General features: G+C 46.1%; 1 protein-coding gene across 1 annotated transcript; it reads left to right on the top strand.

The window, feature by feature from the left end:
• Window positions 1–1,133: 1,133 nt before the first annotated feature.
• On the top strand, window positions 1,134–22,031 carry LOC115251970 (matrix metalloproteinase-15-like). The gene is made up of 10 exons (XM_029846019.1): window positions 1,134–1,982; window positions 6,487–6,635; window positions 6,757–6,879; window positions 7,018–7,325; window positions 10,256–10,417; window positions 10,618–10,814; window positions 13,083–13,221; window positions 15,188–15,338; window positions 16,067–16,185; window positions 16,288–22,031. The coding sequence occupies exons 1-10, from the start codon at window positions 1,863–1,865 to the stop codon at window positions 16,791–16,793; spliced, it is 1,974 nt and encodes a 657-aa protein (XP_029701879.1). The 5' UTR covers window positions 1,134–1,862; the 3' UTR covers window positions 16,794–22,031.
• Window positions 22,032–24,340: the final 2,309 nt, after the last annotated feature.

The following is a 24,340-nucleotide window of genomic DNA, read 5'->3' as shown; positions in this document are numbered from 1 at the left end:
ATAAAAAAGCAGATTAGACAAGCCAGTTTTATTTTATTTTATTTGATAAAACACTGAGAGTTTAGAAGTAGGAAGCTGAGCCGACAGGCCTGATAACATCTGGATGACTGAGATTTCCATGTGGCTACTTAAAACAAACAACAGACACGGGCGGATGCAGTTAAAAAGATTCACCGCTTCTAAATTCCGAGGTTATATAGATTATAGATGTCATATTAAAGAAAATGGCTGCAGGATTTCCTGTTCCCTTATAAGCCCTGGATGCTCTGAGAATTCTTTAGGTTAAGCTTTACACGTTCAACTGTCACTATACAGATAAATAAGGTGATGCTATAAACGCTAGACTTGGAGGCACCAGTCCTACCTTACGTTGGAAAGCTACATAAATTGTAGTGACTGTTATTCAAGGATCATTGCTGCAATAAGAAGACTGGGTCCCCTTCCATCACAATTACTAATCACTAATTTAGTTACCGTTCACTGTGGAAGACCCAAAACCAATGAAAGCAGAGAGCCCAACCATGTTCTCTCTGAAAATGTGCGTGTTCTGCTGTCAGCAAAAATGCTACCAAGAAGGGGATTTCCCAAGGGGCTCAAGCTGCTCCCTCCCCAACTGCACTTCCATGTTTTCCTTCCATGGTTTCCTTCATTTTGTAGTGATCATCTCATTAGCAAAGAAAACTAATGAGTCTTTCTGTACAATACTTATACAAACTCAGGTGTTGACTTTGTAACACCTGTATAATGTGGAGATGGGGCATATTTCTGTTATCGATTTCTTTTAACTGACACTTCTTCTTTATTCTTAACCTCAAAGGTTTGATCCTTTGGTGACTCCTAATGTTTGCATCGCTCTGGAACCGATGACACTAAGAAAGTGGATTCCTTTTCTCAAGAGCAATGGAGCCTGACCCCTGATAGATGCTTCGCTTTAACTTTATAACATGGAATTTGATGGTTGAAATAAAACCCGGTGTTTAAATATACATCTATACATGTATTGTATATGTCCTAACAGATGTGCGTAACGGAGTCAGATGTTGGGAGGTGTATTTTGAAAGTCCTGGCCGGATTACGTCGTTTCCGTCAAGTCGGACTTGACGCCTGGAGCTGCGCTCTCTGCTGAGCGGGGCAGCAGCGGGTCACTGTCCGTCCTGCTCCGGGAGAGAGAAGCACCGAGCGACCGACAGGTCTCAGGGCAACCGGACAAGTCCCCGGCTCTGGAAACATTTGGACTTACGCCGCAATCAAAGTACATCTACATGTGTTTAGAAATAGTTTTTAGAGGCGGGTGTTTTTTTTGGGAAAGCCGGCGACCGTTTTCCAAGCTGGGAAGACCTCAAACGCTCCATGATGCTACGGCTGAGCGAACAAGTGCGCTGAAGTTTGCGGCTTTTACTGCGGCCACCTCGTCGGCGATCAATTAAGCGCATTTACGAGACTTTAGCAGCACGACGCGGCGTTAACAACGATAACATATGATGATTTAACAGAAACGTCGCCCTTGCTCTTTAGCAAGGTGTTCCGTGGAAGTTACCTCTTAGTGACGACTTTTTTTTTTTATTATTATTTTTTTACTAAATTAATTGTTAAGGACCACAACTAACTGCGAAATACTAACTGGAACGGACGGACAGCTCGCCAACACCTCTGAAGGGGCAGTTGTAAAGACATTGTTTTGCTTGTGCTCCATGGTTTTCCAGTCTTTGTTGAAGACTGTCGCAGTTTTCTCTCCCAAACTTGCTCTCTACGGTTCTCATCTGGGCTCCTTCCATCATTAACCGAGGGCCGTGAAGGCGTCACAGGCGTGTCACCCCGGAGAGCGAAGCACGCGCGGACCGACTTCCCACGAGCCCGCCGTCATGGCCTGCACCCAGCGGAACGGTTACTTCTGGTTGCTGTGGAGACGGACCTTCCTCGCGCTGTCAGTGTGCGCGCTGGGTGCGCGTGGAGCAGGGGATCAGGCCACCTTTAACGCAGAGGTACAAACAGCGGAATTTATTTGGTGGTTCAATCACACATTACAGCACATTTAAACCTCCATTTTACAAATCTGGTCATTTCAGCACTTTTATATATTATTAGGAGTATTTAAGTTAATCTATATTTTTGTCAAATGCTTGCTGATATGATTGTGAGGGCCTAAACAAGGAAGGGTGTGTTGTTGTTGTTTTTTTGCTAAGTGTTTTATCAGCCATTTGTGTTTTTTATTCCTGTTTCCTTGTTCTTAAGTTGAGGGCAGTGGCTAAATCTTAATATTATTAATTAGAAATTTTGCCAAGTAAACTAATCCAACCAGGTTTAGCGACTGGGCAGCATCTGTTTTACCTTAAGAAGATAATAAGATTTTATTGCTCAATAATGCCCTCGAACAGACTCTTATTTCCTATGTGAGGAAGCCAAACTTGGCAAAGTACGGAGAGAAGCAGATGTGCAAATATTAGAATGTATCATTGGCACTGATACTGTCACAGGGTTAATGGGACTTGTGTCCAACTAAAACATGTTTGCAGCGTTGCAGTGTCCCGTTACAAAAGCGTGAAATCTTACTAAAGTGGATGATGTGATCCTCGATAGGAAGTCGGACACGTGACCACCTGGCGACAGATCAGAATTCATTAACCAGTGGGTCTTGACGTGTGTGTGTTAAACGACAGAACATGTTGAATATCTGCGGAGGCTTATGTCTTTAAGTCTTCAGCGCGGTTTTGAAGCCGCTTCAAAGGTCACAGCTGTTTTGCTGATCATTGACTGTAACAGTTCACGTGATTTATATTGATATGTGCAAGACTAAGTGGCTAACAATGCCCATCCTATGTGTGTCAAGTTTATACTTCCTGGTGTTATAAACAGCATGTCATCTGACGTCGTCCCCCATGTCAAGGAGGAGATCGTATTTTGTGTTTTAAGGCAAATGATGGGGCCCAAAATGCCCAAGCCACCTTTGTTATATAAAGGGCAACGTCATTTGATGTGTTCCACTTTGTGGTGGGTTACTTATTTTTCATAGGTGGCTGGAATGGTTCCAGAGTTCTTTAATCGCCCATGCACGACCAAGTTGGTGAAGTCGTGCCAAGAGCCTACTTTGTTCCTACACGAAGCAGCTGATATGCTCCACCTTTGATGCTGATAAGTGTTTCTGGCGTCAGAGAACTCTCATTCACACGGCAGCTAAAATAATGGATGTTAAAGGTGTGAACTGAAAAACGTTGTAATATAAGTGAAACAGGGGGGCCGTAAAGCAGATACCGTATAATCCAGCTAACTCGGGGGCCATTACGCTGGACATTATGTGTATTTAGCTCCATAAAATGTAAACGTAATGGTTTATTTTTATTACTTTTGAAGCCAGTCTGTTTAAATGAACCCAGATGATTTTACGTGCCCTCGCTGAGACACTGTCTCCTTTGGTTTTGATGGAGTTCTTCAGCTCCTCCGTCTGTGCCCAGGTGGGGTGGAGGGCGTGATTGACAGGAGCTCTGTGAGCTGGAGGTCAAACGCCAGGAACTGACCTGCGCCGCTACAAGAGCGGTGAAACAACGGAGGGAGAAAGTTGATGGGAACAGTAGTGATCAATCTCAGCTGTGTAGCATGTGATGGCTGAATGTGACAGCTGTTTTCTAACTGGGACGCTCTCATGCGCACGCACGCCCATCTAAACGTGCACCTACACACACACACACACTGTTCACCGGCAAGGCCTTGGACTCTGAGGCATCTAAAGAGATACAATGGAACCTTTTGTCTCACTGGCTCCCAGAGATAAAGTTAAAAAATACAGCAGCACTTTGTAGATACTACTTTGTAGGGGCCGAGTATAAATGAGAGAAGAGCTATAATCAGTAACTCACTCAACAACAGCTTCATCTGGACCAGGCTGGTATCAGTTCACTCAGCCCGTCGCTTCACTTCCCCCTGAATTCCACCACATGGGAACTCTCCTCATTTCTAATTCTTAAGTGCGAGATTTTGTCCAGGCATCCAGAAGTCCAGATGTGTAGTTTATTGTCTTCCACGCAGGAAAAATATGTGTGTCTTTCCCCTTCATGCCTGGTACATAACAAAATTAGCTGCATTAAATGATCATGCTGCTATTGGCTGCTTTTTCTCCCTGAGAGATGGCAGCAAACCAAGTTGGGGAATAAAAGCTGTCTTAGTGTTTTGGCTTGTGGTGTGTCCTGCACATACACACACACACACACACACACACCAGCAGGTTTTACAACTCCTTGTATACTTTGTTTTTGGCTCTGCTCTTGGCAGGTATAATCAAGGACTCTTTGAAAGACTATTTTACTATTCAAAGACACACCAGCGAGTCCTAGTGTGTCGGGCTACAAGGCCTGGTTTGGGTATCGGCTCCAGCTAAAAGCACTGCTAGCATGTTCTTGGGTGCTCCTTTACTTTGCCAACGCGACAATGCCCCTTTTAATTGGCAGCATTACCTTATGTGGCATTTAAATGTCTTCTATCATCAGCCAAAGGTTTTGAGCAAACCTTCGTAGCTCAACTTGGACCCTGAGCTGTCCACATTTTCCTTCTATCATATTATGCAAATGATGGTGTTTGGTTTGAGCTCTAAACTGTTTGGATACACTAATTTATTTGCCTTCTTTGGGTTTTGGTTGCTGGGGAGGCCATTTTCCTGCTTTTCACCTCTTTTTTCTGAAAGCATGTCTGATTTTTCTCAATTCCCCATGTTTCTTTTTTCTGGACAGACTGTCAGCACGGTTAATTACAATTGTTCTAATCTGAGTTTTGTTTCTAGACATTACCAAGCTATCTACAATGTTGCCTTGGTTACAGTGTGAGCACAGCTCAGTGTGTTGACGTCACCCTTTTTGTGTCGCGTTGAATGACACAAAGGGACAGTTCGAAATCTGAGTTGAGCCGAAACTGCAAGCAAGCACGCTGTTAAGATTGTTGAGGAAGTTTCCATTGTTGCATAAAGTCAATCACACTGTCTATTAATTTTAGTTTGGCTCTACTTCATCAATCAGATTTTAATATTGAGAGAAATGGAGGCATAGCTGGAGTGTTTACTAATACACTGCAGCAGTCAATGCTTATATTTGTGTGTGTGTGTGTGTGTGTGTGTGTGTGTGTGTGTGTGTGTGTGTGTGTGTGTCTGGCTTTTGGCTGCGTATCTGCAGTCTGTCTTTCATAATATAAAAGTGTCATAGTGAACAGACAAACCCAGCACTTGAAGCAAAAAACTCCTTCAGCATCTTCCAGCAAGTTTGAGACCTAAAGGAACACGTTGTCGACATACATTAGTGTACAACCCAGGCTAAAAGACTGTAAAAACTTCACACACAGACACACATTTATTTGTATTTGGTCTATTTCATAGAACAGTTAAGATGATGGGAATTCTGAAACTGGGGATTTTATCCCATGACGCTCTAATTTAAAAAAAAAAAAAAAATTTGGGAGACTAATTTAAATAAATGAAAGGAAAGCATCACAGAGTTTGTTCACGACTGAAGAGCTGATGAGTCTCGGCTGGACAACGGAGGCCTGGGGCTTTCCCTCCAACAACAATATTAACAATGTAACACTCAGGAGAAGAGGTGACCTCACCCTGAGAATCCGCATCAACATATCAGAGAACAACGTTAGCTGTGTGGAGTGGAAATACACAATTTTAGAAAAGCACGAGAACAATCAGCGAACTAATTTAAAAAGCTTCAAATGCAAAACACGCCACTGCCTCTTATTTATATTCTCTTACCTTCTCTTTGCTGCTCCACCACTTAAGCGGCTGGTGTTTTAATATTTGTGCGTCTGTGTGCTTGTGCTTTCATACATGTGTGTGTTTGTAGAGGAGCAGGAAGAACTCCAAAGTACCTAAACTGGACATGACCCTGGCCCACCTCTGCCATTAGATAAGGAACCTTAAAATATGTTGGGAAACACACACTCTCTCTCTCCCTCACACACACACACACACACACACACACACACACACACACACACACGCACAAACAAATGTGAACTTCCTGAAACACTATCTAAACATTTGCTCACTTGTACACACACACACACACACACACACACACACACACACACACACACACACACACTCCCTGACACCATGTGTAGGACTTGCGTTTCAGATTGCTTGTGTGTGTGTGTGTGTGTGTGTGTGTGTGCGGTCTTAAGTTTCTCCATAACAGGTGGGACAGGGTGAGTGTCATTTGTATTTGAGTTGGATCATTTTCACTCAGCCCTGTGTGACCCCCCCGCCCCCCACCCCTCCCCCAGGGTTCATGCTCTTCTCTCAGATGTGGACGAGCCCTTCGGCTCCTGAAACGCACCTAAAATTATTAAAGGCAGAACTGGAATCATTTCGGAAAGCAGCTGTTCTTCCACGCGAACGCGGCGCGCGGTATCACCAACACACCGAGTCTAAAGGTCGCCGGTTTGCTCTTACATGACATCACATGATAAACGGAATCCTGTGTTTGTCTCCCGTGTCCCCAGTCATGGCTGAGGATGTATGGCTATCTGCCCCAGGCCAGCAGGCAGATGTCCACCATGCGATCAGCGCAGATCCTGTCCGGCGCCGTCAGCGACATGCAGCGCTTCTACGGCCTGGAGGTCACAGGAAAGATGGACCCTGAAACCATTCGGTTAGTGTTGCGATTCCATGTGGAGACCAAGTCCTGGAGAACAGGAGTGGAGGCGCAACCTTCAGCACCGTCCTCCTTGTGGGCCTTCGTCTTGAGCCGACTTCTTTTCCCGTCTCCGCAGTGCAATGAAGCGACCCCGCTGTGGGGTCCCAGACAAGTTCGGAGGACAAATCAAAACCAACGTGCGACGGAAGCGCTACGCCCTCACTGGACACAAGTGGAGCAAGAAGCAGCTCACTTACAGGTAATGACAAACAAACCCAGCTCTGGTCTCTGAGTAGAAGTGTGTTTAATTTTAATCCTCTCCCTGTTTTCTGCTGATGAAATCAAAAGAGAAAGGTCGCTTAAGCTTCACCCTTTCTCTTCTTTTTGTTTTCTATAGTATCCAGAATTACACTCCCAAGATCGGGGAGTATAACTCTTATGAAGCCATCCGCCGGGCGTTCAAAGTCTGGGAGGGAGTGACTCCGTTGACATTTGATGAAATCCCCTACCAGGAGATCAAATATGGACGCCGCAAGGAGCCCGATATCATGATCTTCTTTGCTTCAGGTTTCCATGGGGACAGCTCTCCTTTTGATGGAGAAGGAGGCTTCCTAGCTCATGCCTACTTCCCAGGACCTGGGATGGGTGGAGACACACATTTTGACTCCGATGAACCTTGGACTATTGGCAACCAGAACATACAAGGTAACCGATACCCACCCGTGTGTGTAGTGATTATCATGTTTTGATCCAGGTTCAGTACAGGTGGCGGGATGTTGTGGTTTAGTGGAGTTCACCTGTGTCCTCAAGGAATCCTCATTCATGAACGTAATTGTGGAGAGAAAGGAAACCAAAAAAGAACTTGGATAATTGCAAGATGACGAAATATGTTTATGGTGTCTGCTGCGTTGTGGAAGTGGCCAACCACCAGGACCAGCGGTGGGTTTGTTTTAGGTTGGATTGGCTCAAATAGACTGTCTCTGTGTCCCTGTCCAGGGTTTTAAAGAGACACAGTCGTTACCTGAACAGAACCTCCTCATGAAACCGGCCCACAGCTCAAAGTCACGCCATTCACTTGTTTGTTTGTTTATGGCACCTTATTTTCTGTCAAAGGCCTCAAAGTAATGCAAAAACAGTTTACATGACTTCCTGAAGTAAAAAACGCAATTTTCATTGAAGGAACTGTTGCTAAATGGGGTGAATTCCTATTTTATGTGAAGTTTAGTAGAGTTATTATTGATTTATAGTCACATTTGCACATCAGAACTTGTATATTTCTGACAATACCTATAACTTGGGTCTAACTTCTACCACATTGACATGTAACTTTACAAGAAGACCCCTAAAACTACTTGTGTTACCTGGAGTTAAAGTCCAAGGACGTGTATGTTCAGAAGTAAGAATTAAGCAGGAACTTTAAATGTCTTCCTTACTCTGAACTCATTACCGCTGCTGACTGGAGTGGGTTTTCTTGTAATAATGGGCTTCCCGGCCCTGTTATCTGCATACACAGACAGCTGAAATATGTGTGTGTGTGTGTGTGTGTGTGTGAAGGGAGGGGGGGTCCAGCTTTGTCTGGGACATGTCACAGGACAGATCACAGGCTGCCACCGTTAGCGTTAGCACGCTGCACTCAGGAGATGTGCAGGCTTGTCCTCTTGTCGCACCACACTGTTGCACAATTTAAGAGCAAAGCAAAGAAAATTTCCAAGTTGTCTCGGAGCAGATCACGACGAGCAGGCTCAGCTTTTCTCAGCTGCTTGAATGCGGCAGGTTTTCAGAGGCCCTGTTGCAGTAGTGTTCCCATTAAAGGCCGTTAAAAAATAACCATATGATGCAAATTGAAGATGAGTTTCATGTGATAAAAGCTCCTTTTCCAGGTTGGTGCAAGTCAAAGCTGGCAAAACGTCCGTTTTATTTCTCAAATGCTGGTTTGAATTTCCTCTAATATTTAATGTATTAAAGTCTGGGTGAGTGTGCTGGTTAATTCCAGGATATGAGCTTGAGTCACCCTGAAACCTCCTGATTTTAACTTCAAAAAGGAGACTCAAAGAGCCTCCTTTCATAACAGGTCAGAGGCTTTTGAGCCTGGATGCAGGACCAGTCTGGCAACAGCGATTGGGACATCCCCAGTAAAGCAGATTGTGTAGAATTAGCTACAGATTTGTTGTTTTTGAAGCACCTTCTTTCTGCTCCCTGACAAAATGGCTGTTTTTTTTTTCTGTTCTGCTTAAGGTCATGAAGCCCTTTTCATGTGACCTTTCCTATTTTACTCTGAGCTAACTGATTTGTTCCTTCTGCTGTTTCCCTGATGAGGCCGATCGCATGACTGCCGCTGTAGTTGTGGAAAATAAACACTTTATCCTTGCGTATGTGGGCTTTAAAAATAGGGAAGGAGGAAAGGCATCCGGCACATTTCCCATTTTGAGTCCTAATCTCCCAGGGGTGTGATGTCACTGGCACAAATCTGATCAGTCAGCGTGGTCTATCGGGCCAAAATAAATGACTTGGAAGTTCACAGTTCATAGAGGGGGGGGGGAGGAGGAGGCTACAAAGAGGTACTGTATTGATTCAGGGGAAGTGCCCAAATGTGCGCTGGCTGCTCTTCAGAGAAGATCTCTGTTGAGTCTGTTGGTGTATTGTTCCTTAAATATCTGTAAGAATACTTTAGTGTGGGGAGGAAGTTGGTCACTGGGTCACCTAGGAAACAGCATCCCATGGAATGGTTAAAAATGTCATTAAATGTCTGAAGTTCCCAGCATGTGTGGGATTTATCTGCCGGAGCTGTGGTGAAAGGTGCTGATATGTACAGCTGTTGTGGGCCGGGCTGGCGTTGGTAGACTGGTATGCAGTATTATTAGGCACCGTCCCCTCATCCAGATACTGTGAATGTGTAACCTGCCAAGAGGGTGTGACACATTTATTGCAGTCAAAGCAGGCCAGGGTAGATATCTGATCAGTTATCAATTCCAGATTCCCCTCCCTGATACCCAAACAGAGGCACAGTGACAACAGCCTCATAAAACCTGACTCAGATGAGGAACAAAATGGGCAGACTTTACGTCTGGAATGCCAGAAAACATGCAGCTACGTCAGAGGAGCACCGGTAGGTGGTCCATACCTGGCGTGATGAGGTGTCACCACATTAAAATGAGCAGTTTGGTTTGTCTGAAAGCTGAAAGCTGCTCTCAGATGCGTTGCACTGAGGCGCTAGCGTCATCTCCATTTGTTAGTACTCCCGTGAATGCCCGTGCACGTGTGCTGTCGCCGTCTTTCAGGACTCGTTGTGCTGGAAACGGGTTCTATTTGCATCCATTATCTGGCAATCATTTTAGTTCTGCTGCGAAAGATCAATTTATGTTAACGTATTCATGAGCCCTTGTTCGGCCTGAGACTGAAGCAGTCATGTCGAAGATTATGAAATGGATTAGCCTAATTTCGCTCAGGTTTGACAGATTTTCATATTTTCAGAGAGGTTTTGATCCCGATCCAAACTCCTGTAAACTCTGAAACCATCTAATGTCCCAAGTTCATGTTTTTAAGACTGCACATATCTGCCTGCGTGTGGACAATGCCTTTCTTTATCCGGCAAAGACGCAGAGGAATAAAGTGCAGATTGTCTTATTCTCCTACAGGGAATGACCTCTTTCTGGTGGCGGTCCATGAGCTGGGTCATGCCCTGGGTTTGGAGCACTCCAACAACCCTCTGGCCATTATGGCTCCATTCTACCAGTGGATGGAGACAGACAACTTTCAGCTGCCTGACGATGACCGGCGGGGCATCCAGCAGATCTATGGTGAGATGAGAGTAGCATCAGTGTCCTGAGGGTTCCTCCATGTAGAAAGATCACGTATGAAAATGTTGATGAACACTCTGTAATTCTGTCTTTTATGTTTATTGTGGAATTAACCTAAAAGTTAATGCCTTTTCGGTTTTTATACAGTTGAACGTGCCCCTTGAGCTAGTTGTCAACCCGCTGTGTTTGATCTCTCCAAGGTCAGCCAGACAGCGGCCCCACACAGGCCCTGCCCACAGTCACAGCCCGTCGCCCGGAGCCGAGGCCGCCTCAGTCACCCCCCCGGCACCCTGACCGCCCCAGGGCGACAGAAAGACCGGACCACTATGGTCCCAATATCTGCGAAGGGAACTTTGACACTGTTGCGATGCTCCGGGGAGAAATGTTTGTCTTCAAGGTGAGCGGATGAGACGATTTTGAGCCACTTTTGTGAAGCGCAACATTTTTTTTTTGTCAGGGGTTTCATTTAAAAAGCTCCAAATTCCTAAAAAAATGGCCTGAAAATGTTCAAACTCGTTGCTAAATCTGTAATATAAAACAATATCTACTCACTGAAATCAACGACACTTAGCAGCTAAGCTACATCTTCCCCTGAACGGGTGGAACTTCAAGGTTTGACGGTTTTAAAACATGCGGTGAGGAGCTGGCAACTTCCTGTTGCTGCAGCTTCATGTCCATCCCCTGTGTGATGTCTAGAAAGCCACTCCCATCAACCGGCTTTGATGGTCAAGCGTAGGAGGATCCTCCCCCCAAGTATCCACCCTCCCCGCTGAGCCACCATACCGCACAGAAAACACACAACTGCTTCGGTTTCCTCCGGAGATGTGCAGAAATGCTGGTGCTGCTCATCCCTGGAAGCACAGCCTGTATCCGCAGCACGTTCCCGAACTCAAGCCCTTGCTGCTGTGCCTGCTGATGGATAACAGCGTGTCCACCTACCCTCCTCTATATTTCCCCCCCGTTTTTAGCAATAAATTGTCCTGCACCTTTTATTGTCATGTTTCATGACCAACCATCGCGCCTTTGTTTGATGTTGGTGGCCTTGCCTTGTTTCGACATCAGAGAGGCGGCGTTGCTGCATCTGTTGTTGTCACATAGCTGCTCGTAATCTTTTTATGGCTTGGTAATTGGTGTCACTGTGTTGCCTGAAAGGCAGATGTGACTCAGCCTTTTTTTATAGGCAGTCAATAGCTGCAGTTTCCAGCAAGCAATCTCATAGAAACGCACCTTCAGTCACCAACTTGAGTTGATTCAACCTGCTTCAACAGCAGCATCTACTTCCTCGTTAGCTACAACCTGCGGCCACGGAAATGAAGCGCCATAAAAACTGGGCGTGTTGTGGTGAGGAGGAAGCATCCCAGCTTCCACTATAACGTGATATCTACTGGGGGGAACATGAACAAGTCAGAGGAATCCAGTGTTGACAGATAATAGACACAACACAACAGAGGCTTTAATGGAAAAATTCCATCACTTCACTTCAAGAAACAATTGGAAGATGTCTGAAATGTGGAAATGTAAAACAGTCCATATGTACAATAGTATAATTTATAATTACATGCCAATAGGCTTTTACTTACATTAAACGTGACATATAAAACCATAAGTAATGATTACTGTAGAGCTGCATGTGAATATTTGTCTATAAATATCTCCCCGTAAGGGTTTCTGGCAGACTCCGGGGGACAGAAGACAATGCACAGCTGCATGGGCTCCAACTGTTCACACACTTGTGTCTTCTTAGGTTTCCTCTAAGCCAGTAATCTCTGCTTTTTAGTTCTTTGCTAGCAGTGTCTGAAATAAACCTCTACTTCAGAGGTCACATTCGGAATAAGCTGCTTCTCCATATGATGCATTTGATTTCACGAAAAGGCTTTTTAGTTTTGCGCTTCGGCATTTCCGGGATTAGCAAATCAGAATGACTTTTAAGGGGGTTTATATATTTGGCTGCAGTTTGACCTTTGCTAACCTTCCAGGATCGTACTTTCTTTTCCATTCATGTAGCATAAAAATGTTATTTATCAATAAATCCATGCGGGCTGCCTGTCCTCAGCCCCATTCCAACCCTCAAAAGGGCTTTTTGTGCTCTGACTGGATGTAATTTGTTGTTGATGAGCACATCAGCACGTCTGTCCCCTCCACTCACTCATGCTCATTAAAAGCAGGGCTGTGAACCTGAGCCCCCCCCTTCCCCGCTGCTAAAAGTGAGCCAGCAGAGAACAGTGAGCTACTTTGAATTTTCAGACTCCCACGTGGTGATGTGCTCCGCTCTGAGGACTAATATGGTCCTTCAGACGTTAGCTGGTTAAACGTGCTGAGCTGTCAGACCACACAGAGTGAAGCACCTGCATCCTGTCTTCCCTTTCAACTTATCTCCTTTCTGATTAAATCACCAGAAAGAAAGCTTCACTTTTTCTGTTCCTTCTGTCGTTGTTGTCAAGCTACATAGAAAAGTGGGAAACGTGCACGGACAAACTAAATAACTTTAAAAAAAAGGTGTGATTTTACTTTTTATTGCAGCCTTTGAAACAATAGAACATGTGATATAGTGAGACATAGTCAGAGTGGAGAAGAGTCATTTTTATTGTTCTCCCCAACAGCAGATAAAGAAAAGGGAGACTGTTTTCCATCAGTGTTCAACTGTCATCCAATCTCGTCCCATCAGGGCCGCTGGTTCTGGCGGGTGCGCAGGAACAGGGTTCTGGATAACTACCCCATGCCCATCAATCACTTCTGGAGAGGGTTGCCTGGAGACATCGACGCCGCGTACGAAAGGCACGACGGCAGGTTCGTCTTCTTTAAAGGTAAGAGCATCGCCCGCTGATACTCTTTCAGCTGTGGAAAGGAGGAATTACACCCGCTTCATTTAGCTCCCTTTAAAGCGCCTGTGGTACATTATGTGTTTGACAGCAGCGCACCTGCATGACAATGATGGACAAAAAGTCCAATAAAGGAGATCTTCTGGTCACAATCACCTCTTTCCTTCTTTGAGATTCAGGGCAGGAGGAGACCCGAAGGGCTCAGACCAATATATATATTAGCAACATGATTTACCTTCTTATTTAATCTCCACATATTAGAGTGGAATCTTCTTATACAATCTAAACAAACATCCACTCCGCCGTGGAGATAAGGAAAATGTTTGGACATGTAAGAAGAAGCGGTCCCAGTCCAGCCCTGCCTGACGTCCTGCTATTGATTTGCTTTCCAGAGGATGATTAGGTTTATTCTGATGCCTGCTAGTAATTTGGTTTCACATGAGACTATTGAGTTTGTTTAAACAGGCAAAAAAAAAACACAGACCACAACTAAAATGAACATGAACACACACACAACACACTGGAACCACCACAGCAGACGAGAGCAGAGGAGATCTTTAATGTTCCTCCGGCTAATTCAGTCTGCGGCCTCGGCTCTAAATAAATTAAATGCGCAATACGCACAGCATCCGAGTCGCAATGTCACCTTCAATTACAGAGGTCAGAGTTCAGAAAGAGCAAAACCAGCCTCTGCGATCTCAGCCACGAGTTAACGTGGTTCTTTGCTGCGCTACAATCGAAGCGATGTTGAACTCGTGGAGTAACAAATGTTGCTGCTGCATATTTGAAGTCAAAGGTAACAGAGCCCGTCTGCGTTGCCCATTAAACCTGCTCCAGTCCCGAAAACGCACCACCTCTATCGCTCTGAAGTCAAACTGCTGAGTCAGGGTTCTGTTCACTTTCCAACAAGTCGTTATTACATTCGGAGAATTTACAAGCGCGTGTAAACGCTGGTGTATTTTCTCTGATTGTTCTTCTACTCTCTTTTTAATGCCTCGCTCAGGTCCACAGCCTCGGTGCCATTAAATGAAACGTGCGTGCGGGAGCAGAGTGCACGCCTGTGCACGAGTACATCTGTGTTTGGATGTCTGGAACAGAGTTACGCATCTCTGGTTGCCTTTTTTTTTTTTTATAAACGCCTGCAAATGAAAAAATGTAAACTGTTATTGGCAGTTACAAGCTGCTGTGAAAACACACTCATGCACACACACACGCGCGCGCGCACGCACCATATGGAGCTATTCTCCGTGGATGAGTGGCGCTGTTTGCCAGCAGGGTATGAAATAATTTGCGGTGCGGTGTCGGCCTCTCTTCAGGGATTGAAGCCTGTGAGGAAACCGAGGTGGTGCATAATGTTTCTAAAAGTCTTTTTAGTCAACCCGCAGTGTTGCGCAACTTTGGATGGATCCGTTTGACAGCGCGCATCAGCCGTGCCGCTGCCGTCCTCTCGCGGGGGCATGAAAGGCAGCCAGCGGTTCCGTCTCATAAATCAGGTTGAACTGAAGCAGCCACGTAAATGACAACGGATCGTAACCCATCGCGAACGCCAGCGTGCGTTTTAATATCATGGGATCTTAACCGCGGTCTACGTGCAGTGAATGATGTTATTTCAACCGATTATTGTCGTTAAATAACGTCACCGAAGCGGCTCTGTGTTCTCCATCTGTTGACTAGCTTGATTAATGGTCGAACTACCCTATAAAATGACAAAACTAGCATCTTCAAATGTTTTTGCTATTATCGGACAAATAAGGATTCAATACAATATTAAAATGTCAAAATTTCAATCCTATATAAGTCAATTTTATGAGTAAACATCACGCTAAACATCAGTTTTCTCGTCAACTATTGATTCTTCAAATTGAAATGTTTATATCTCTTTGGTTTGCTGTTTTTCTTTGTGTTATCCAGTGTTGGATGTGTTTTTAAAGCCTCTTCTTTCCTCCGTCAGGAAATCGATACTGGCTTTTCAGGGAGGCGAATCTGGAAATGGGTTATCCTCTTGAGCTGGTTGATTTTGGTCGAGATATTCCGTACGACCGTGTAGACACAGCCATCTGGTGGGAGCCCTCTGGCTACACTTACTTGTTTCAAGGAGACTGGTAATTAAACACAACAGCATCACAAAAACCCTCTAGACAGCCAGTCACACCATCCATCAGCCTCTCCTGGTAGAAATGGCTCAAATTAAAAAAAACTATAGCCATTAAATCATCCAAATCATTCATAGTTATCGGCACTATGACCACTGACAGGTCAGGACCTGGAAACGCCACCTGCATTTTGCCAAATTTTTTCCTCAATGATGACGTTTCAGAAGAAGGAATGGGCCAGTTAGAGCTGGGTGAGAGCGTTTCCACATCTCTGGTGGCGTGTTCCCAGTCTGCAGTGGGATATCAGTGGGTCCGATAGAAGGTGTCTGAACACACATGACAGCTTGTTGCTAATGGGGCTGCATAGCTGCTCAACAACACTCAGCTCAACTGGACCGCAGAGCAATGAAACACGGCGTGGGCGGCTTGATGCTCAGAATAATGTTCTGCTGGGAACCCTTCTGTCATCCGTCGCACACCGTGAACACCGCTTCATTCAAACAATAATTCCTGATGGCTCTTCCAGCAGGATAATACGGCCAACATTGTTTACTGAGGGGAAACCAACACACTATGAGACCGGTGGTCTCTGTAAACCAGTAAATTCCTGCTTAGCACCGCGTGACTGGCAGGTTTTCATGTTCTGTGTACATATTTTGCTGTGTAGATGTGTGAGAACTTTGCTTTGTTTGCTTGTTTAGACAGTTTAGGAAGAGTAACAACGCAGGTCTGTGCAGGTACTGGCGCTTTGACGAGAAGTCGCGCTTGGCTGATCGAGGCTACCCAAAACCAATCAGCGTCTGGGGATCATCAGTTCCCTCCGCGCCCAAAGGGGCCTTCCTCAGTGATGACGGGGGTATGTCCGAGTGTGTGTGTGAGAGAGAGACGAGAGACATGTCTAAGAAACCGAGAATGTGCTGCTACGCTGGCTGACATCCTTTAATTTGTCCGTCTCTAGCATACACATTCTTCTACAAAGGATCCAAATACTGGAAGTTTGACAATCTCCGCATGAAGAGTGAACCCGGTTACCCCAAGTCCATCCTGAAAGATTTCATGGGCTGCAGCGTGGACCTGGACCCAGACAGAGACACAGACACCGGACGGAAATACCCAGACGTCAACCGCCCGCCATTCAACCCCGACGCCGGACGCACTGATGACAAGAGCAAAGACCGGGACGAAAACCACCATAACAGAACAACCAAAGACCCCGGTAGACGGCCAGACAACGACGACGACGACCGCCGCGAGGGTCGGGAGGAAGATACCAACGAGGTGGACGTGGTGCTGAAGGTGGACGACAACAAGGAACGGACCATGACCATCCTGATGGTCATCATCCCACTGGTCCTGGTACTGTGCATCCTGGGGCTGATCTACGCCATCATCAACACGCTGCAGAGCAAAGGGGCGCCGAGGCTGCTGGTGCACTGCAAGCGCTCGCTGCAGGACTGGGTGTGACCCTTGGTGAGGTAGGGGGCGCTGGAATTCTGGAACTGGACCTCAGACCAACCAACCTCCTCTAATCCATCCCTATGTGTTCCACATATCTGTGCTCAGTGGTAGTTGATGCAATACTGTACTGATACACACACTAGAACATAAATTATGTCTTACACACACACACACACACACACATGGACACACTCACACACAGGGCTCTAGTGATGCAGGTAACATTGCTATCTTAGTTGTCTTTTAACAGAAATAAGTATCATTTTTGCCACATATTTAGGATTATTCTGTGTGACCTTGGGGAGTGAAGGCGCCGCTCAGCACATTCGCCACCCGCCTGATGCCGCGACGTCAGAACGTGCGCAGGAGTCAGGCTCAGGTGTTGATCACACACGGAACCACTATCCAAAACCATCTCCGCCATCTTGTCCGAAGGTAGCGTTTTTGTCTGCCCCGCCCACACCGGCGGTGAACAGGTCTCTTCATGAACCCGTTGGTGTTGTGCTGGATGAACACGCATTAAAAAGTGAAGGTTGCACAGGCTGATGATGATGATGATGATGATGATGATGATGATGCATCAGGCTCTGACAGTAGCAGAAATATGTGGTCAAACATACGGTACTGTAATATACACACACGTGTATATTTGCATAGGTACACAATACTCAAAGGAGTACGCAAAACAGTGAAGAGACGCTTCCATTTGAGTGAGGGTTGTGCAGCTGTTAGCATCTGGACTCCTACGTGTGTGTGTGAAAGCTAATCTGACTCCAACATGTGTAAAAACTGCTTAACGTGTTGTTGTGTGAATGCCTTCAGCTTGGTGCTGCGTGTAGGTTGAGCAGATCTGTGCCAGGTGTTGTTCTGCGTTGTTCTGTGTGTGTGTGTGTGTGTGTGTGTGTGTGTGTGTTTTCCGCACATTTCGGGAGATCTCATTCAGTGCTGCATTGAAATCTAAATCCTCATATTTCTTCTAGAACTGTCAGGGTTCCTGTCAGCTGCTGACGGAAGCGTTCGGTCACCACGTGTTTATCTGAAAACACACCAATAAATGAGGGAAGGGGCTTGTGCACGTGTGTTGAGCGGATACTGTGAAGTGGTGCAGGTGGGGCGGTGGATACTCCTTAAACATAGAAGCGACCTTCGGGCTAAAGCGGTAGCACCACACACCTCCTCCTGTGTCCCACGGTGCTCTACAATGCATTTACTGTAGTTGATTTAGGTGAGAGAGACGTTTGCACATTTTTTTTTCTATTGTTTTAGCTTGGGTTTGTACTGTGTATGTCGCTATTGTTATTATCATGATCTCTAAACCAGGAAGGCCTTTCCATTCTCCTGCTTCCCCTCATCTCAGTGGGGGTTTCCCCCTCAGAGAAAGACATTTTAAGAAGTGATTTGAGGATAGAACGCCATCATTCAGGTCGATTTCTGCAGTTTCCTTCGCCTCTTTGTGCTGCCATATCATGCTCTGGTGCCTGTGCCTGTAATCTTTATTGAAAGGTCTTTTCGCCTCTGATATTTCCATCCCATTGAGAAGCTGTGCCCACACTTATCTGTGCTGCGGTGTCAAACACTTGACTGTAACTTCCTGGTTCCCAGTTGACCCACTGAGATTGATGAGCAATCAGGGATTATTTCCACTTTGGCCGTGAGCATTTTTGGCTCACCTCCAGATAGAATCACTGTCTAATAGAACTAAAGGGATCGGCGGCCATTGCACGTACGGTTGTTTGTTTTCTTCCACAGGATTTCACGTGTGTTTGTGCCGAACCTGAAGTTTCGGGGCTCCGTCAGCGCCTCTGAATTGTGAGGTTTTATAACGGGCTCGTTTGTGTGCAGTCGCTCTGAGATCAAAGCGCAGTAAATCTGCTTATAATGTTTAAGTTTTCCACATGGCAGCTATATCACAGTCTGCACTGCTGGGTTTTGTCCTGTCCAATGCCGAAACACTGCAGCCATTTTATATTATCTTAAGAAATCAACAGATTCCAGTCGCGAGATTAAAAAGATTCCCCAATGCCCACTTAATCCCACTTAACACAGGACCAAAAAAGAACATTTCTTAGACGATAAAGTCACCTATGGACGCACAACTTAAGACAAAGAGCAAAGACATCCTAATGGGACTCAACCCTCCTCCAGGGACCAGTGTTAAGAGCCTTGCTCAAGGGCCCACAGTGGTGATAACGATGAGGGTGTGGACAATCTTCCCAACTGGCGAGGCCACCGAGCTGTCATTCATGGTTGCAACAACCCTTAAGGGTCTTGCACAATAAATTTGTTCACACTACTGCTCCCGTGTTATGGCCACATGGTCGGGGTTACCCTGTTTCTTTCCCTTATATGGAATCCATTTAAAGACCTCTTTGGCTGAAAGGGTAAACAGACTTTAAAGGGGTCCTCGTCCCTCAGCTGCCATTTATTTTCAGCTTTTCACGTACGTAGCTAATTCTCCAGCCATGTGACAAGTGCTTTGAGCTGTAGGGACGTACTAATGGTTCCGCTCCTTGTGAAATAATACAAGTCTGAGGTTTTTCATCGCGTCTACAGGTCAGAGACATAAAAATGGAATAAACAAAGCAGAGTCACAGCTTTTTACTGACAGAACAGGATGTAGCAACAGCAGTGGCAGGTAGACAAACCGCTAACAAAAACCTTTGTAGACCCGGAATCAAGCGGGCTGTCTGTTGTAAACGTGAAGCGTCGTCTTGAAGCGGCAGGGTGGGCCCTGGCTGCACGGGCTCGTGTGAACGGGCTAATCCCCTTCATTAAAACCCAGCAGGTGTTTGCAAATGCTGGTAACCCCAAGTGCCCTGAAAACATCCACTTTGAACTCTCAGAACCAAAACATGGTCCCCTCTAAGCTACATAGTGATCATATTTGGACCACATCTGCAGTAAGGCTCCCCTCCCAGTCAGTAACTGGTCCCCCTGCTGTGAAACGTGTATTCTAACAATGACGCCTGGCTAGAGAAAATGACTGAAGTTGATTGTTGTGATAGTAGAAAGTGGTCCGAAAGTGGTGGTCTTGTGACCCAAAACTGCCAAGACGCAGTAAAGTTGATAATTGGCGGAAGGAGCAGTGGAAGACGCGGAGGGAAAACTGCTTCATGTATGAATGGGAGGAAGGGTCGTCTGAGGTGTAACAGTAAGCTGACCGCTGGGGGTGGGGGCAGCGGGGTCAAGTTACACAGATGTGGACATGGAGGGGAAGAGAGAGACTTCCTGCAGCTGAGGCAAGGAAAGTGGGGGAGGGAGCTGACCTGATCTGGCTGTGCTGGTAAAGCTAAAAGGCTCACCTTATCCACACGCTAGCTCGGCGTTAGCCTTATGTTTGTACGTGACGGGCTGAGGTTCGTCTAAGAGGCAGCCTCGAAACCCCGAGGCTGCCGCAAGCCTCTGGCGGGGTGACGACGGGCAGCGGTGACAGACGGATGAACAGACACCTGGACTGAAAGGAAGAAAAGGAAAGAGCAGCATCATTTATCACCAACGAGTCATTGATCTGTGGCCAGTTTATAGCTGTTGCTAGGAAACGGTCCATCACTCACCTCATTGTCAGGGGAGCTTTGTGGCACACTCAGCTAATCAGTATTAAAAGCTCCATTAACCTTTCTCTCGCTCCCGGCTCCGTCTCAGGGAGAGACGGCCTCTGTTCAAACATTGTGAGCTAGAATATTGAGCATTTGATCAATAACACAACTGATTTGATTCCATTCTCGGCATAACGTTTGATCACACGATGTTTTATCATTTCCCTGCCAATTTTTTACCGAACAATGTCAGTCTATCGTCACTCTTTTAACACGCTAAATGTATCCTGCCAGTTTCGGGGTGATTCTGGGTTATTTTTCTAAGTTAGAGGACTGTCGGCGTCCTGTCATGGATTCAACCATTGTGTGTGCAGGAAGCTGCTTTTGTTGTGGTAGCAGTTTGGAATCATCTCTAAGGAACTACTACATAAATAGAGTGTGATAGACAATGAGGGTGTTGATGAAAGGCTACAGGAAAGAGGACAAAATGTTAGTAGCCTGTGGTGCCTCACTGGCAGGAACCCATCGTGGCCACTGTTCCCTCCTCTGTGGGGGAACAAGCAAAGGAAGAACGACCACTCACCCTCATCTCATCTCAGTTTACTATCTCCCAAATAGTCTTTAGACTGGGGGAGGAGCGAGAGAGCCCCCACACACGCAGAGGGAATATGCAAACTGCACATAGAAAAAGGGTGGGATCCGAACCCTCGGCCTTCCCGTGACGCCTGGCCGTTAAACACAAACAAAATAGCTGTCGCAGCTGATGGACGCCCCCCCCCCCAACACCTGAGGGGATCACAACAATGGCCGTCTCCCTCCCATGCAGATTTCTGTGCCAACATCACCTCTGTGGTTGTCCTCCGCCCTCTCTGCTCCACCCTCGGGGCCCGGCCTCGCAGAGTCACATCCTTGTTCCAAGGGGAGGGGTGGGGGGGGGGGTTGTGTCGGCTAACATGATGTCATATTCTCATAAAAACTTTACTGTCAAATTCTTGATGGTCCTCACATGTGGGGATGTTGTGCTTTCCTGACAAAATAGAAACGATCCCATAGTTATTTGTTCAAGCAGCTTATGCTGATCTGTGCCTGCGTTATAAGTGGAGCGCCCTCTAGTGGCTACGGCCGTGACAACAATTGGATGTCTTGAACTGCCATCGTGCTCTACTTGAAGTTGTATTTAGGGTTCAGGCAGAGATCCGATCAAAGCGAAAAGAGAATCTTTCAATCTGTGCCGCCTTAATTATGGAGGATTTACGGTCAAAGGGGAGTCTTTAGGTTTTGTGGGTCTTCTAACTTTGTTCCTTCCAATGATCTTCGCCTGACTAACTCCTCTGCTCACTGAACCAGAAGAGGAAGTCAGCTTCCATGATGAGTCCAGGAGATCAGAACTCTGTTTCTGGAGCGACCAGCAGAACTGACACGGACTTTTCTCATCACGCCTTTGGGTTTCTTTTCTTAAACTCTGAAGATTTCACACTTCAGCCCCGAGCGAAATACAACAAATGATTCTGAAAGCATTTTAATTAATTTGTCTTAGTTTGATTTCCTATTTTGTCTTTCTACAAACGGCCAGATGTTTTGGCCAGTAATGCTTTTTTTTTTTTTTTTGTTGGTGTTTCTGTTTTTCAAAATTAACGTAAAGCATTCGTGTTTTGTGTTCACCTCTAGTAGCCATGCTGGACATGTTCACATTAAACTCTTCTGAAATCAGCCTGTTTGCTTCAGCATTTTATCAAGACATTGTTGCAACAAAGCCCACACACACACACACACACACACCCACACTAGCTCTCTTCCTGCGGTGAGGTCAGCATCCATAGGGCCTTACTTCCTGTTTCACATGAACTGGCTGTTGGACACTCACGATGGGGACCAGAGGACAAGAGGAGGTGCTGCTGGTCACCAGGAAGCCACATGAGCAGGAAAGAAGTTTGTGGAGCCAGAAGAAGCCGAGCACGCAACGCCGTCCCACAGTTTGTGATGCTCCGATTACACAAGAAGAAGTTGTGGCAGACGTAAATCAGATGTTTGCAAGACTGGGAGTCAGTCATCCGAGTCCAGAAAGAAGTGACACCTACTCACATCCCAGACGTGCAGGCGTAATTGGCTAAACTTGGCCTCCAATGACAGCAATTTGATTTCCTCCTGCACTATTAAAAGAGCCCACAGTCTGCAAGGCTCTCAGCTGTCAGCACAACAGATGAAAGAACAAGGAAGGAAAAGGGCAAATAACAAATCAACCACTTTGGGATATCAGCGTTCCTCTTGAAATATCGACATTTCTGCACTTAGCGAGAAAGAAAGAGGCTCAAACTTCTCCAGACTTGCTGCCTTCACAGGCAAATTTCCATTTTGCCGTTTGGCTGCCGTCATTATTGCGCATGTGTAGACAAAACTCTTGAATCATTTTCTTATGAACATAATCATCACATGCTCGACCAGACCAGACATGAGACGGACACACACGTCATTTGGGGGGTCATTATTTTAAAGTGGTTGTTTTCGAGATCTCACTTCAGATTTAATCCTGCGTGTGACAGCTTATGGAGGTGACACACATAGATGAGCGTGCACGTGCTACGTGTGCCTTTGCTTCCCTGTAGGTGTGCTATAAAATACATTTAAATGGTTTAAGGTGATAACGTGCAGGTGCGGATGTGCAGCAGATAAAGGACACAAACACGGGACAGGAGCAGACGAGTGTCCACCTCTTTGGTTCTGGGTCTCAAAATTTCCTGTAATGGATGGCAGCAGTTGGATCATCACGTCAGTGAGGTTGGAAAGTCACCAGATATCCCCTCCAACTGTTCCTGGAGCCAAAAAATGTTTGATTTAATGACACAAAATAGTCGGTTCTGCTCAAGTGAAGCCTCTCTGGCTGAGAACACGCGCGTTACGTCAGAACCACATGATGAAATGGATTCTATACGGGACTCTTCTTCCGGTCACCTTTGAACACTTTAAACTTCCCGTCTGTGTTCACACGCTGAAGGCGGAGCCTAACAGGCTCATCAGGAATTAACAGCTATGCACATTTATGCAGGTTAGAGATGCAGGTTAGGAGCCGCCTTTGGCTTTACACTTCAACAGCAGCAGCCCGGGATTGAACCAGCGACCAACAGCCGCTGACACAAGACACAAAAGTTGTTTTGAGGTTGTGTTTTGTCTCCATTATGAAACAACAGTCAAAGACACTCAGGAAACCATTTAGATTGGGATTCTGTAATCGAGCGCCAGTCCCAGGTTCAGCCCAGCGGATCACCGAGCCCGAAACATACTGATGGTAAAACCACATGCTGGTGTGTGTGTACAGGGTCAGACCATCGCCATGAGGATGTGATGTAGTCTAAATTCCCCCCCATAAACCAAACGACAAACCCAGTTCCTCCTCGATTTCATTGTTTGACAGTGAGGTAACGCTAACATCTGGAGCCGTAATGGAAGTCAGACCAGCGTGATTTGGTGATAGATTTGGCACACACACCCACTCACACAGCCGAGGGCGTGGACACACTCCTGTCGGGAATGACGACCAGTGTTTGCTCAGCACCGCGGGGCAGGAAAACCAGGAGAGTTGGTGTTTAGGGGGGAATAAAAAGAGAAAGTTTACTGTCACATGTGGCTGAAAAACCCTCTAAAACATGACCAGCAGGAGTTTGTAGGTGCTGCACCTGTGTGAAACGGCACCTCCGGATCCATATGAGAGGACGGCAATGGCAGCCATTCTCTGTAATATCCCTAATCTCGACTCGAGAGAGCAGATAAGGGCTGAACGAGGAGTGAGGGGTTCTTTTGAAGCACAAACTCAGCCTTTTCTCCCCGTGTAAAATGAGATTGAAGCGCCATGTGCTCGGCCCGGTGGTACGCAGAGAACCCAGCTGGACTGAAGCATCGGAGCGCAAACAACACCTGCAAGCACTCACAAACGTGCGCTCCCACACACGCCAAGAATGCATAAATTAACATTCAACAACAATTAAGAAGAGCTGCAGGTGCACCAAAAAAAACAGAAAAAGA

Source organism: Takifugu rubripes, chromosome 13 (assembly GCF_901000725.2).
Source record: "Takifugu rubripes chromosome 13, fTakRub1.2, whole genome shotgun sequence".
In the NCBI taxonomy this organism is placed as follows: Eukaryota; Metazoa; Chordata; class Actinopteri; order Tetraodontiformes; family Tetraodontidae; genus Takifugu; species Takifugu rubripes.
The sequence above is the reverse complement of the archived record's forward strand: the minus strand, read 5'-3'. Positions and strand labels throughout refer to the sequence as shown.

Coding starts and splice junctions, on each gene's coding strand:
- LOC115251970 (XM_029846019.1), top strand. CDS start 1,863: ATGGCCTGCACCCAGCGGAACGGTTACTTCTGGTTGCTGTGGAGACGG. Junction 10,418..10,617: donor GGGCATCCAGCAGATCTATG/GTGAGATGAGAG, acceptor GATCTCTCCAAG/GTCAGCCAGACAGCGGCCCC. Junction 10,815..13,082: donor GAGAAATGTTTGTCTTCAAG/GTGAGCGGATGA, acceptor TCGTCCCATCAG/GGCCGCTGGTTCTGGCGGGT.